Below are 15,146 nucleotides of genomic sequence, written 5' to 3'. Positions count from 1 at the left end.
TATTTGGCTATTGAATGAACAATGCATGGTTTGAGTTTTGTTGAACATCATTAAGCAGTTCACCCAAATGTCGATGATCACTTGCCTTATTATCCTCAGGTCAATGACAACATCCCTGCAGGAATTGAGACCCATGCTTTATTCTTGTGATTCTCACACCAATATAAAAATATCTTTACATGTAATGTACAATGGTGGGCTCAAAGTAATTTGCACAGGAAAAAATTAAATTAAATTAAAAAAAAAAAAGCAGTTTGAAAACTGAACCAAACTATAATAGTTGTTACAATGGATGCTCAGCGTTCACATAAAAACAAATGAATGATTTGTCCCGGTGAAAATAAAAAGTTACAGCAATGAAAAAAAATGTAAAACTCCAAAGAATGCACACCCAACAACAGCTAGTATGTCCAAAAGAGGACTGCAACACACCAGACCTTGTCAGGTTCAATATCAAACAATGTCCCATCAACTGTCCAATAAGTTGACTAATTTTGCATAAGTGAGACTGTTACATTCTCTGTATATGCTGATCACTGGGTGCTGCTGAAACGGTACTACTATGTTTCCTATCACCCCCTCCCTGCCTCCACTCATCTCACCACACCCATGAAGCTCCATACCATCAGAGGGTAATTCAACTGAACTGGGAGATCATCCCTGCAGTTATAACCATCAACAGCAGCTTGAACCATGTTGGCTCCTCACATGTATTTATAATATTAGGGGTATATGGGGGTATGTATAATCATACATACATACATAAAACAAACAAGCAATAAACAAACACTTTCCCATTACTTTGTGACATTATATATGTACACACAATACGGTGTATATAGGCAGTGCCACGCCGTTTTATCAGACGGTAGGTGCGCTGTGCTCAAAGATGCTGTGTAATTCCTGGAATCAGGGTGCAAACAAGTGCTGGTTTCTTCTTTCCCATGTTGGATGACAGTGAAGTGATGTTTTGCCCTTGAAGAAACTCGAGGTTTTTAAAGGGCCAGGCAAAAGAACAAGAAGAAGAAGAAGAATCCGCATTGTGGAGAGCCCACCCCGCAGAGAATCCCTGCTTTGGAGGATTGCATTGTTTTCAGACGCCCTTCCGTCCAGCGGGTTGGGGTCAATCTACGGCCTCGGTTCAACGTCACTACAGATCATGAGAAGAGGTTGGTAGTACAGCAATAAATAGGCAGGAAAAGGCACAACACGAGGGAAAGCTACTCGGGCTTCATTTTGTCAATCAAATTGTGATTTTGCTAGGTGCACATTGATGCATTTGTGAAACACACCAACACGCTGAGGATCACCTCCGAAACTACCCGCTTTCATGCTATTAGCAACACGAATTGTGGCTCAACATCTGCAATGACATTGTTACCCTTTCTTATATTCCTGAGTAGGTTGAGCACAAAAGAAAATTAAGAAGAAAAAAAAAAACCTTCGTTCTCAAAGTTTGAAATGCCACCTGCTCGCATGTGGTGCTAACACGAGTTTCTTGGTAGTTCTCCATTGAAGATAGTGAATGTGAGGGCCAGATGGTGCTGTGGCATATTGCTTAAATAACATGATTGCTTTAATGGTCAGTAGGATAAACAAAAACCCACAAACCCTTTTGTGCAACCAAAGCAACACCCTCTCGTAATCCTTTAATGTCACTCCTATACCCTTATGGTCACTCGTGCGGAGCTCTTCGTAAACTCCTGTGCAGACCACATCTGGGGATACACATGAAACTGAACGCAAAGCCAAAGGCATCCGCCTTCTCTTTGTTCTCAGTGCATCAGCAGTCGCTAGACGCTCCATCATCGGACAGGACTTCAGCACCACTCAGTTCTTGAGAGTCTTGTGCAATAACCGTTCGGCTATCGCTGCCGCTGTCATCTGTGCCTCCTGGGCTCCACGGCCCTCCGGTATTGATTGTGCTCGCTACCCTAGGAGTCAAGTCACTCTCATCATCATATTCATCCTTCTCATCATTATCTGTATCCTCCTCTTTGATACCTCCATCCTCTCTGTCGTCGTCATTTTTCTCCTCATCTTTCAAATGTCTGCTCGACAAAGACATGTTATCTTCCAACGTAAATTCAAACTGGAATTTGTCAATCGGCATCAAGCCTGCACACAGCCCACCCATGGCGAGCCCCGGATCATCATGCGGTGGCGAAGGACTGCTGGGAATCATTCCTTGGTACCAATCACGGTTGTCCTGCAAGGTGTCCAAGATGTCCTGTGCATCCGGCTGCACCAGGTCTGCCCAAGTTTCCCACAGTGGGTGGACAATGTAGTCAATGAAACCAACCTGTGTAGGGAGACAAGGAGAGCAGGAATCTTAACAAATGTTCACAATGCGCTATCCAAAGGATCTAGCAAGATGATGCTCCTGCTATAATATATTTAAGAGATGCAAAGATTTGGAGTTAGAGATGCAACTGGTACGTGCTGAGGTGAGAATGAAAAAGCTCACCAATTTGTGGAGGAAGAGAGGAAAGATAGTGATGGAAATAAACACAACAATGCAAGGAATGGGATTCAGTTTGTCTTATTTAAACCATGCAAGAAGATTTAGCACAGCGTTAATGAGATTATATTCATGCATCATTATAAATATTGTGATCATCATCATCAGTAAAATGCAAGTTCTGGTGTCAGGAAGTTCATGCTTACTTTGAATGTGCTAAATAGGGATTTAAACTGCAAAACTCAACTTGTGGTTAAAGAGTGCAGTTATAAAAGTAGCAATGTTGTTAATGATCCCAGTGGGTTGCAATGCAGGCTCTCCCTACAAAGGGTAATTTAGGACTTGTTTTAGAACTTTCATTCACCTGTCCAGCATACTGGTATGGTTGCAAACCCCCCTCAGTGGGGGGATCTTCGTCACTCCATGAGGCCGAAGCACCGCCCAACACAAAGTGCACCTTTGCACAAGTGCCTGCCTGTGGGTGCAGGCAACGGTGCCAATTGTTCGAGCCATGAGGCCTTGAGGAAACTCAACCCCAAAAAGACCATGTCGGTTTTGACTCAATCAACTATTCCACTTATCTCCCAAACCCCCACCGCCCCCTCCCCCCCTCAATATTCTCTGCCGTTGTGTAACTCCACAAATCTTAACATTGTCTATAAAAAAGAACCTTCAGCATGTTAAAAAAGTCCTGTTGCAAAATCCAATAATTATTCAAAAGGTTTTGTCTTGCAAAATGAAAAAGTTTGTCAATTTCCAAAAACCAAGGCCCATCAACTGCACCCCCCACTTCCCCACATTGGAAGGTTTCAGCCTGAAAATTTCCCGCTGATCCAAAAGATGAGAAAACACGTGTGGGAAAGAGGAGAACTATCTGAATGTTTTTTTTTGGGGGGAGAGGAGAGGGGGGAGGGTTACAAACAACAGATACCTAGATATATCTAATGTACATGCTGTTGAAATACATGTGCAAGTAGGACATATGATGTGCATTATAAATTGACAATGGAAAACAATCCAAATCTCTCATACGATCCCCACATCGTTGTCTCCAAATTTACCTGAGACTTCTCGACAGATGCACTGTGCCTGTCGCACATAGGGCTGATCTCGATGCCACGTTCTCGCTCACGATCTCCCTGCCTGAAGAACTCCTCCATGATACGATCGGTCCATTGGCGGTAGAGCTCCAATGGCTTTGTGGGGTTGCTCAAGTCCGCACAGTGCACCATGTTCTGGAGCACCTGGTGCCAAACAAGTGTCGATAATGCTTGATCAGACAGTGCAGATGTTATTCTACCTTTTCTAAATGCCATTTTTATGACAATGACTCTAATAATCTTCAATCACGATGGTGGTTGGCTTGCAAGAGCCATTTCTTTCAAATCCATCACATTCAATCGGTGTCTTGCGAAAGAGCGACAGTCGCTCTCTGATGGGAGTAAATTTTACAACAAAGGAATGAACCCAACATTGTGTCAAATCCCAAAACAGCGAGTATTTGAAAGCATTGGTAAATTGTTGAGTTTTTGTGATCCATAATGACAATTGAGGGGGAGTGGTCTATAGTGATCTGCAATAATGTGTATTTGCTTCTTGCACTCTCCTGCGTTACCTGTATACGGTCAGTGTAATTATCGAGAAGAAGCACCCCAGAGCTAGTAACTTTCTTCGTTTCAACCATTGTCTTCAGGTCGGCCATGTGGTTCATATGCTTTGACATATCTGTAGCCAAGACCTGCATACCAACGGAGAATGCAATGAACTTCATGATGACAAATAGCACATATAAATAATGCAAACGGTTTATGGACATGATTAAAGTAACAAAAACTCGCCTTTGATTTGATGTATTTTTAACAACTGAAAATTGTTTCATTAGTCTCACCCGAAAGAGGTTGCAAAACTATTGTAACGCCCCTGCCTGTCTGTCTGTGTCCACATCTTTATATTTTCGCTTTAATCGTTTTCCTCTGCAACTGCTTGTCTGATCGATACAAAATTTTCAACACAGGAGGGACTGACTCCCCACGAAGAATATTTCAGTGACAACTCTGACCTCAGAGGTCACATGGTATCGTAGCCATATTGGATTAAAGGAGAAAATTTGGACATCTTTCCCGAAACAGCTCAATGAAAAAAAAATATGACCTTGGCATATGTCATCAACTCCCCATGGTGTATATCGGGTGATAACGATGATGTCATGGGTGAAGTGGTATCTCAGTCAAAATTGGTTGAATCAAAGTCCTTATCTTAAAAATCTGAAACTTCACATATCTGATTTGTGACCCGATGTGAACGAATAATTAAATTTATAACATCATCAATCACGTGATCGGACAGACATATTGGATTGAAAAAAAGAAATAAATGTAAAAACAAAAATCTTCTTCTCCAGAACCACTTAACAGATCGATGCAAAACTTCATACATATGATCGATTAGCCATGGGAAATATAGTTACAAATGTTTTCCATATTCATCTTCATTGATGCAATTTCAACATGATTGACATAAAAGTGGTTGTTAAATATCCAAATAATCAATCAGGCTATGGATTAATGGCAATGTATGTGACATAATAGGGTGCATGGATGACACCAGTATATGGGCCATAATAGCATTGGACCATAATAGCAGCATGTTCAGTTAACGATGGTATTTTTGCTCAGAATGAGTGAGCGAGGCAAGAGTATGCCTTCTACCGAATGCTATTCTAGTTTTTCTTGGTTTATTTCTCAAATCCCTTCTCTACTGAGTGGACTTTCATCAGAAAATATGAAACGGTGGTGGCTGCAGTTGAGTGCACATCGATGATTTAAAAAAAGAAAAAAAATTATATATATGTACCATGTCTATGACCATCTTTCGGAGAGAGAGGCGTTGTTTTCGCGTCAAGTTCTGGAATATGTCACAATTTTCCTCCTGCAGGAGCTTGAAGCCAACAGCCAAGTGATGGTTCTCCAACACAGACTCATCATTGTACATGAGAGCCAGCTCCGAGTCTGAACAAAGAGGTACAAGTTACAAATCAAACACTTAGAAACCAAACGCTTGGGTATGTGTAGTTTAAGGATTAAAATAAAATAAACTAGTTCATACATGAGAAAATATAATTCACAGGTGCCACACATCCTCACTATCATGCACCACCTTCCTTGAGTGCTATGATCCAAAAGTACCCCACCCTCACCGGTGGTGCTCTGACAAGGACCTTAATTGTGCTCGACTTAAGAAGAAGAAAAAAAAATCACTGAAGTTTTTTTCTTCGAAAGGAAAAGGAAGTGTATCCTAAAGTAGGTTTTCAAAACAGGATGCTGTCTGGACTTTCCAGCTGTTTAGAAAACAGGGCTCATTTGATGTGTAGCTCAGGTTTGCTTAAAGTTACTATGAGCTCAGTGACAAGTTACTATAAGGTTACAGGAAATAGGCACTCATTAGTAAGATAAATATATTTTTAAAAGAACATTTCAATAGCAACCGAGGCGAGCGCAATGTCATCTCTGATACAAACAAAAATACTGCTTCTTTCTATTTGTTGTAAATTAACTTTTCCATTGACCTAGCTTTTTGTTTTAAAAATAATATATTGTAAAGTGAGTGTTAAGAATAAGTTTGAAGCAGTCTTGTGTTCAACAGGAAGTACGCAATAGCATTAGGAAAAGCAGGAAATGGAGGTCACAGCCTGTCTGTCATCACACTGCAAGTGTCGCCCCCACACAAGCACGGGCGCCATAAAGATGGGGAAAAGCTCAACAACAGTAAAACAAAAGGATTGAGCATAGGGGGTTGGGATCACCTATAGGTCATCCTTGTTATGTTAGGACTGGCATGCTCTGCTGATAACATTTTGGCGATGAAGAACCAGAATGAGCAATTTTCACCGATTTGGATTAAGAGGTTATCGCCGATTTTGCTTTTGATCTCGGCCCAAACAATCAGTCAAATTCATCATTTCAGAGGAAAAGACTGATGTGGATCTGCACAAGGAAGAAAAGAGGGTGACAAGATGGTAGTGTAATGAACTCACTTGTGCTGATAAGGAACTGGTTCGACACACCAGGATGATCAACGTCATGGATTGCAGCTGCGAAAATGGCTGCCAGTATCTCAAGGTCCGTGAAAACTGCCTGTCAAGGTATAGAGAAGCAACAAAGTCAAACAAGAAGCACAATTCACATTAATCCTGGAAAAAAAAAAACACGTTTGTCACGATGTGTGTCCTTTATGTCATATACTGTACACAAGATGCCAAATGAGTATTAAAATTCAATGGACACTATTTAGAGATCAGTAAAAGGATCACAAATAAAAGTAATTCAGTCTCATTCCCTTCGTGTGCAGCCTTTTTTTGGCTGCTGGTTGAATCCATGATTAGGGGCACGGCTATGCCGCTGATGCAGTGTCCCTATTACCAATAGATTGGTACTCATTTTGCCGACCTCGGAGGGATGACAGGCTGAGTCAACCCCACCTGGTATTAATTCAGTGGCCAACAGGACTCGAACTCAGGACCTTAGGATGCCAAGCCACCACCCTAACCGCTCAGCTAATACCAGGCTATTCAGTCTTATTGACAATTAACAAAATTTATACAAACTATCAAAGGATTTCAAAGTGATAATAAAACTAAAGAGCAAAACCAAGACTGTGCTGCTCGGACATCCATCATTGCTCGGACATCAGGCAGTAGAATCGAGCAACATATAAAGCGAGTGTGAAGGAGTCATTTAGCAATGATGACAAATCAAAAGTTATATCCACTTCCATTATCAGCTATTAAAAGTTATATTTTAGCAGTGATGATTAAAGACTGGCCTACATTCACAGAACCATGACTTTAATTTACATTATGGGCTTGAAATCTGAAATAACAGACAAAATGCACAATTTTGATGTTACATGGTGTTGATAAACTTCTCGGAACAAGACTCTCACAATACTCAAAGAAACGCAAGGGCTTAAAAATAAAAAATTTTTTACCACACAAGGAGATATAATTGGAAGGAGAAATATTTCCTTAACAAGAACAATAATTTTATTCTGTCGTTAAAGTTTTGTGTCATGCTTCAAATTTGGTTTGGGGAACAACGCTTTCAATGCTTAGAAAAACCTAAAGGAAATAAAGTTTATAAAATATGATCCTCATTTACAGACTTGTGAGAAGAGTAGGGAAGAAGCAGCATTTACCTCAAGCGCAGGTGTTGACAACAGAACATGCGTGGACTGTGCGACATCAGCGGCGTGCAAACTGTTATGGTACCGTACTTCTGAGTGGTAGTGGTCCTCTAGGGTCATTATGTATGTGACAAATGTTTCCACGGGAATACGGAATGTTTTCAGGAGCTCACGTTCCTGGTGGGTGCAGAAAGGTGAGATTGTGACAAGAGAGGAGTCAATGCTGTGTCTACTGCAAATTCTATTAGCGCGACATTCTGCAATTCTTACAAGTGCTCACAACTGTACAATCGTGGAACAATTATATCGGTTTGTAAAACCTCGAATACTACACAAAAATCCTTCCATCACAGCTTTTCATTTCCTCTTTATGCTTTAACACTTGAATAAATAATCAGTTTTCTTTAAAAATGACAACAAAAACATCATCCGCAACACACAATGTAGAAGAGGGAGCAAGAGATAAGTGGAAAGCCGAAAGAAGCGACGCCAGGAGAAAAAATTGTGGAATAATTGTGAAAATCACCCGGAATATGGAGTACAGAATTACGGTGAGAGGACGGTTGCCGGAATATTCGGAGATACGAAATATGTTGAGACCCCACTTGTTGATGTCTTCAAGCTCCTGTGTGGGTTATCAAGGGTGAGAAAAAGGTTACGGATGTATGTAAAAGAAGACATTTAAGCGTGTTTGTCAAGCGATGGAAATAAATCAAACAAAACTGAGTATTCTCAGAGTTCAAATCCGAGGGATGACCCCGCCTTGTACAAGGTGGACCGACCTTGGCCAGCAGGTCCTCATGGCTCGCCTTGACACCAAAGAGTGGTACACCCGAATTGCCGAGGCTTGAGCTGTGTGTGAGCTTCTTTACACCACTGATCTGAGACATTGGCTGCCGGCGCTTCTTAGCCTTCTCCTTAGCCAGAGGAGATGGGATCTCGACTTCTTGCTGTCTGTCTGGGTAGGTAGAAAAGTGAACTCACAATGGGCATTGTGTAGATAAGATTTGTCCGTAAGCAAATGGACTGTTAAATAAATGATAAAATAACCAAAGTTTGAGTCTACCGAGTGTTTAAATAAAAGTATAATGTGGTGGGGAGAGAGAGCAGGGTTTCATTTGGATAAGAGTGTTGACATTCCTTAGGATACAAGTACCATAAGCTCAAACACCTGACATACTTCCCAATAAGTAAAGAACTAGGCACTCACTATCCAGTAATTTACCAAAATTATAATGCAACAATTCACATTCATCTGTCGTTTTTTTTTCTACCATTGGAGATAAGAACTGCATTCATTGCAGGTTGGAATGACCAGTTCAATGCCATACCTAGAAACGTGTTGGAGATATACTCAGACACCTGATTTCCAGAACGACTCATCTCTGACAGCTGGCTGAGTTCACGGTTCAACATCCTCTTGAACTACATTGAAGAAAAGCAAAATTGATAGGTTACTCAGTGAAATGCCAGAAAAACTCAAACAAATACCAAAAAAAAATACAGGGAAACCGATAACATTTCATCCGACATTATAAAATAAGGCAATCCTCCGTACATCTGATAATTATGTAATCGAAAACGGCTGGACCAATTTCCACAAAATTTTACATGTGTGCTCGAGGTATGTATGGTCAGGCCATGAGTGCAAAATAATTCCCCCTCACCGCCCCCCTCCCCCACTCCCGGCTAGAATGGGGGAGATGACTTGCAATTTTCGACTGTGCACAGAGAATAGTGTAAGTGGTTTAACCACTGACCGCTGCTGGATGGAGTGGGTATTAACACCCTTTTTAACTCTCGGAGGGAACAGGTGTTACTGTCACTAAAAGGAAACGTGTCCGTCCATGTGTCATGCTAAGAAAAAGCAGGACTTTGAGCTTTCATGTGGTGGTTCCTGCTGTCATAGAATAATGAAAATGGTACCGTTGGCAACATAGATTATTCTACGACAACAGGAACCTTTTAGATTTTAGAAGGATATAGAAGGAGAAGACAAAAATATATGTAGTAATACTTCTCAAAGCAATATAAAAATATATCAAAGAATGTGGAAGGAGTACACGAAGGAAGGCGTATCCAGTAAATCACAGCCATGACGACAGCAGCAATAACAATAATTATGTGATATAAAGATGATTTATTCATGTGTTTCACTGTATGTATGTATGTATGTATGTATGTATGTATGTATGTATGTACAAGTCCAAACTTTATGGAATTTAAAACGGTTTGGCGGATCTCTATCAAATTTTGCATACGTGCTCGGGTTAGCCAACTCAGCGCATAAGAAACGTACCATACACCCCCCCCCCCCACCACCACTCCTCCCTCTCCCTGTGAGAGTGTGGAGATGACTTGAAATTTTTGCCTGTACATGTGTACAATGCAAGTGGTTTAACCAATGATCGCTGCCTGAGGAAGGGGGTATTGACACCATATTTTGCTCCCGGAGGAAGCGAGTATTACGATTCATTCAAATGTCACCAACAGCAATTTCAAAAACCATATCACAATGACATCACACAAGTACCATAGTGTTTCGATAACAATGCATAATATCATCATCTTAAATGAAAGGTTATCGACATTTAGGTGAAAAAAAAACCTGCCTGCAAGATTACACAAATAGTTCGCACCTTCATTCCCTCTGGCAAATGGTCAATCATATTTGAACTCCAAAATAATCAAAGGCCTGGCAAAAATCAGCCAAACTCAAAATGGTCGGCACAATATATGCAAGGCTATTTAAATGAAACACTGTGAAAGCATGTTACATGCCTGCCAGCCTGCTTTGCATGACATTGGGATTCCAGTGCAGGTATAGCGTGTTCGCAGTGAGTGCCGGTGCAACTCTTCGGAGGCAGGAGAAGGCTTATGAAATGTTTACCGGAGCAAAGCAGCAGCTTTAAAATACCAAATATGCAACATGATGAACTCGGATGAAAATTTGTCACTTTAACAATGGTCGTGCCATTTCTATTACTCATTCAAATGTACCAACAAGCAGCATCGTTTGATACACGCCTGGAAGACCTAATCACAATGCAAATGTCGACTGATCGGTAATTTATACAATCTCGAAATATGCCCGCACTAACCTGGAAAAGTGGTCCAACAAGCCACACCTTGGCACAAGTCTCGCAAAAAAAATCTGTGAGAGGCATGATGATGGTCCCTGTTTGGTGGTGTGGACTTCTCGGCAGTCAGAAGGCAGCAGTAACTCCAACAGCACCAGATGATCCTGTCTCTCTTGCCTGCCTTAACCTATCGGTCCTTTCACAAGTCTTTCCTCCTCTATAAACAACACTGGAGGCTTGAAGACAGGAATCATTTTCATAGTCTCAAAAAGCCCACAGATTATACAACAACGTAGAAGGTAACAAAGGTTATCCTTCTCCAGCTGAGCTACTCAGCCTGTTGGATTTTTCTTTAAAATGGGGAAATGTTTGGAACAAAAATATCGTTCAGCTTCTGTGCACGCCTCGAGTTTCACCTTGAGGACACCCTCACCCCATTCTTCTGGAAACTCTGCTCTTGTCTCTCGTCACAAGAGTCCACCTGGCCTGGCTCAATGGTCCCCAAGAGGTGAAGTTTCCTGTGTCCAAGTCCATTCTCAAACACCCATAAAAAGGCAATGACTCAAGGGGAAATGAAGGATGGAAAAGATGATTACAAGAGGCTAGAAAAAGAGAAGGTGCAAAGACACAATTAAGGTACATTACAATACAGATTAAATGAGAGAACAAAAAAAAAGTAGGAAGAGGAAGGAGGAGGTGTGAGCATGGATGAGGTGTGAGGTGGGAACACAAAGAGGATGATGCGGTGCCACACAGAAACGAGATGAGACTTTCACAAGAACCCTATTTACATTCTACAGAGGAACATGGCAGGACGTACGGCAAACAGAACCTTGGACGTAAAAGCTCAGTAAGACAACAAAAACAAATTCTTAAAATGATAAACAAATCGATGGTCAAGGACACCAGGCTATTGCAGACAAAAGATGTCTGGGCTGGAGCGAGGCTCGAGTAAGATTGCGTCGGCGACAGCAGATGCCAGGAAGGAAATGGAGGCAAACGCTCGGGGAGTCAAAACAAAAGGCACAAGGCTCAGGGATAATCCCCGAGATGCAGCTGGCTGTCGAGACGTCAGGAGAATTATGGTAAGGGTGGTGGAGTCGTACTGCAGTGATGCAGCTTCTGCTCGGCCTTAAGCGCTCACCACTGCGGCATGCCCAGTTGAGGGCACTCTTCGCTTCCCCCCTTCCCCAACCTCCATCCCACCCCACCCCCGTGTCCCAATCCCTCTTCAATCTGCCTTTAAAAGGCTGCTCACCCACCTCCCATCACTCTACATTTTTGTAGCCAATATAATTTATAAAAGTTAGAGGTTTTAAAATTTACTAAGCATGTTATATATTTCCCAAAAGCAAAAGGATGTGAAAATGAATGAATTGTTTGTTTTGCAACAGGAATTTTTTTTTTTTGTCTACACTGTTGAGGCTCGTATGAGAGCTAACACACAGAACGTACAAGAGGAACAGGAGAAAAGAGGGGCAAGAGAGGGAAGGAAAAATCGTGGAACAGAGACATGAGGAGATCTGTGAAAGGGAGAGGGATGGGGCAGGGTACACAGGGTAAACAAGATGGACACCACAGGGACTTTCAGGTCCTTACACGACAGGGAACTTTCGGGAAAGAAGGCAGGGAATTTGAAGGAGGTGGGTTTGGGGTGGGTTAACAGGGGTAGAAAAGATCATGGTTTTGGATTGGGGAAGATAAGAGATGGTGGCAAACAGCTGTTTTGAAGACCTGGAGGGAAAAGTGGGATTGAAGACAGTGTGGGAGTTTGTTCCAAAGGCGGGGAAAAAGAGGAATGAAAGAGTGAAGGTGAGCAGCGATTCGTGATTTTGGTAGTTTTACCAGAAGGGGGTTGTTGGCGGACCTTGAGCGTCCTGTGGAAATGTGGTGGGGACAAATCTCAGAGAGAGCAGGGGGAGCGAGGCTGGAGAGGAGACGGTAGAAGACAGAAAGACCACCGACCTGCCTGCGGTGAGAGAGTGAGAGGCCCAATGACTCAGCATCATTACAGGAAATACCAATGATTCTAAATGCCTTGGTTTCCACAACGTGAAGCCGAGAAAGGTGAGAGACAGGAGCACCAGCTCAGAGGGGAGAGCAATACTCCATCAGGCTGTGAACGAAAGCTTTATATGTGGTCAGGAGCTCAGGTGGGCCAAGCACGGACTTTGCATGACAGAGGATGCCCAGTCATTTTAAGAAAGGAATAATCAAATGATTGATTGATCTGGCAGGGAATATATATTCCAGCATGTTTCTTTATCAATAAGGGTTTATTTAATTAATAAACAACAATGTTTTAACAAAATAAAGTAAAACTTTTTTTTTCTTCTTTTGGTCAAGATACTACAGGTCAAGCAGTGGATTTTATCAACTGAAAGTCGGATGAGTACATGTTAACCGCCGTGGAAAGCGAGCAGCAGCTGATGTTCTGGTGTTCGCCCTTCATTTGTGTTCTTTTGCAAAAGCAAAAATAGCAAGAGTGTTCTTTTGTCAAACCAATTAGAGGTGTATCCAACATTATAGAAGGGGGGAAAGGTGGGTTGGAAATGTTTCCATTTCCATGCAAGCTTCTTCTTTCACATCGGTTGGATAAAACCAACAACTCAGAAAATGTTTGTGTCGCATACACCTGACGGCATGGTCATCAACATGCACCATACTAAAACGAGTCAACAGTTTCGGTGAATTAGTCTATGACATACCGTTACTAGATTTGTCGATAATAATTATAAAACGGTTTTCACTTTAATTCAAACGAGGGGGCGTAACAATACAGGTCTGTTTCGCGTAACAGAGTGCATCATGATACTTTGCCTTAAATGTCAAATTGAGAACCATCATCGTACGATCTTGTTTATTAAAATATCTTAACATATGCGATGGATCCACGTCAATTTTATCAATCACTGTAGAAAAGCTAGTGATGTAAAAGAAGCATCTCTGTAAATTTTTTCCTTTTTTGCATGTACACGTTTATATTATGCCTGGTGTTGGCTTTGGGTCTGAGGGTCCTGAGTTCAAATCCCCCTTGGCTATTGAATTAATACCAGGTGGGGTTGACTCTGCCTGTCATCCTTCCGAGGTCGGCAAAATGAGTGCCAGCATGCTGGTATACTGCGTCGGAGTGGTGACACGTCCAGGATTGTGTCCAATAGCCAAGGAGACTGCTTAGGCAGCGTCAATGCTCTGCACAGAGTATGGTCCCAATGGATGGATGGATGATACGTTTATATTGCTAAATAGCGATGCTGTGCAATGAAGAATGAATTTTTTTTTAATACTGTACATCATTCTTGGTAATTCCAGCACTGGCGATGAAAGGAATTTCAGAAAGGGGAAGCATGCACAGGTTCAGCACAGCCTCAAATCGGCAAGTGACGTAATCAAGTATTCAAAGGTGTTCGGACACCACGATGATCAAATCGTCATGGCAACAAATATGCAAATTACAATTGCATCTTACAAATGCCATTCAGAGGAGGCATAAACACTCAAAACCATTCGGCGATGTCACAGGTATGCTTCTATAACATTCCCGATTCACAGAACATAAATTGTTTCACAACTCAAACAATAGGCCCGTCGGGGACTGGTGGTTATTTCTCCAACAGGCAGGGTGAAAATGAGGGATTGGGGGAAGGGGCCATGGCCCTCCTTCCTGATGTGGTACGGTTATGGGGAACACAACTTTTACCCCCTTTAAATGGCCAGATTTTGGTTGGTGAGCACAACCCCATGAGAAGACCTAACTTGCCTGATGCATTGTAGCAAATTAGGTCCGTATTGCTCAGGTAGTTGTGGAGAGAATGTTTTAGTGAAAATGAGGGATTTGGGGAGGGGGCCCATGGCCCCATTTCCGGGGGAGATACGGCTATGAGGAGCACAACTTAAGGTTCGGGCATGGTCCCGATGCCTCGTGGTGAGTTTGGGCTGGATGTTTCTGAGAAAAATACTTTTGAATAAAATACCAATATTTGGGGCAAAAAACCCCTTTCACACCCTTTATAGAGGGTGCATCCAGATGGGGAACACAACCCCACAATATCTTGCTGTTCTGATGCATTGGACCAAATTTGGTCCATATCGATCAGGTAGTTTGAGAGTGGAAGATATTTGGTCAAATGTTAATGGACGTATGTACGTACAGATGGGCCGCCGGACACCAGGACCCACTCTATGACCTTGTTTCAGAGAAATAACCGAAAAAAACAATGATGTCTTATTTTTTGATTTGATGTACCATACTCTTTACAGAGCATTGGTGCTACTGAAGCAGTTTCGTGGCAAGGGTTACACTGGGTGGTTTGCCATTGCCTTCCCAGCAATGTATGTCTGTGCTCTATCCTTTAAATGCTGAGCATCAAGCAAAGAAGCAGCATTTTGGAACGACTCGGCCGGGGTTTCACCTCCCAGACTCA

General features: G+C 42.1%; 1 protein-coding gene across 23 annotated transcripts in view; it reads right to left on the bottom strand.

The window, feature by feature from the left end:
- Positions 1–124: 124 nt before the first annotated feature.
- LOC147032852 (3',5'-cyclic-AMP phosphodiesterase 4C-like) overlaps positions 125–15,146 on the bottom strand; it is a 638,164-nt gene continuing 623,142 nt past the window's right edge. For 19 of the 23 annotated variants that reach the window (XM_085870771.1, XM_085870781.1, XM_085870769.1 and 16 more), the window contains 10 exons: positions 8,974–9,067; positions 8,425–8,600; positions 8,169–8,267; positions 7,655–7,819; positions 6,495–6,594; positions 5,315–5,469; positions 4,077–4,199; positions 3,523–3,705; positions 2,826–2,936; positions 125–2,302 (listed from right to left, as the gene is read on the bottom strand). In XM_085870771.1, coding sequence (XP_085726897.1) covers positions 1,784–2,302; positions 2,826–2,936; positions 3,523–3,705; positions 4,077–4,199; positions 5,315–5,469; positions 6,495–6,594; positions 7,655–7,819; positions 8,169–8,267; positions 8,425–8,600; positions 8,974–9,067 — 1,725 coding nt within the window. In that variant the 3' untranslated portion in view covers positions 125–1,783. The remainder of the gene's footprint in view (positions 2,303–2,825; positions 2,937–3,522; positions 3,706–4,076; positions 4,200–5,314; positions 5,470–6,494; positions 6,595–7,654; positions 7,820–8,168; positions 8,268–8,424; positions 8,601–8,973; positions 9,068–15,146) is intronic. The other 4 variants (XM_085870760.1, XM_085870764.1, XM_085870783.1 and 1 more) reach the window with 1 other exon arrangement.

This window comes from Eptatretus burgeri, chromosome 2, assembly GCF_056783735.1.
Source record: "Eptatretus burgeri isolate ZD-2024b chromosome 2, Ebu_testis_v1, whole genome shotgun sequence".
NCBI classification, from domain to species: domain Eukaryota; kingdom Metazoa; phylum Chordata; class Myxini; order Myxiniformes; family Myxinidae; genus Eptatretus; species Eptatretus burgeri.
The sequence above is the reverse complement of the archived record's forward strand: the minus strand, read 5'-3'. Positions and strand labels throughout refer to the sequence as shown.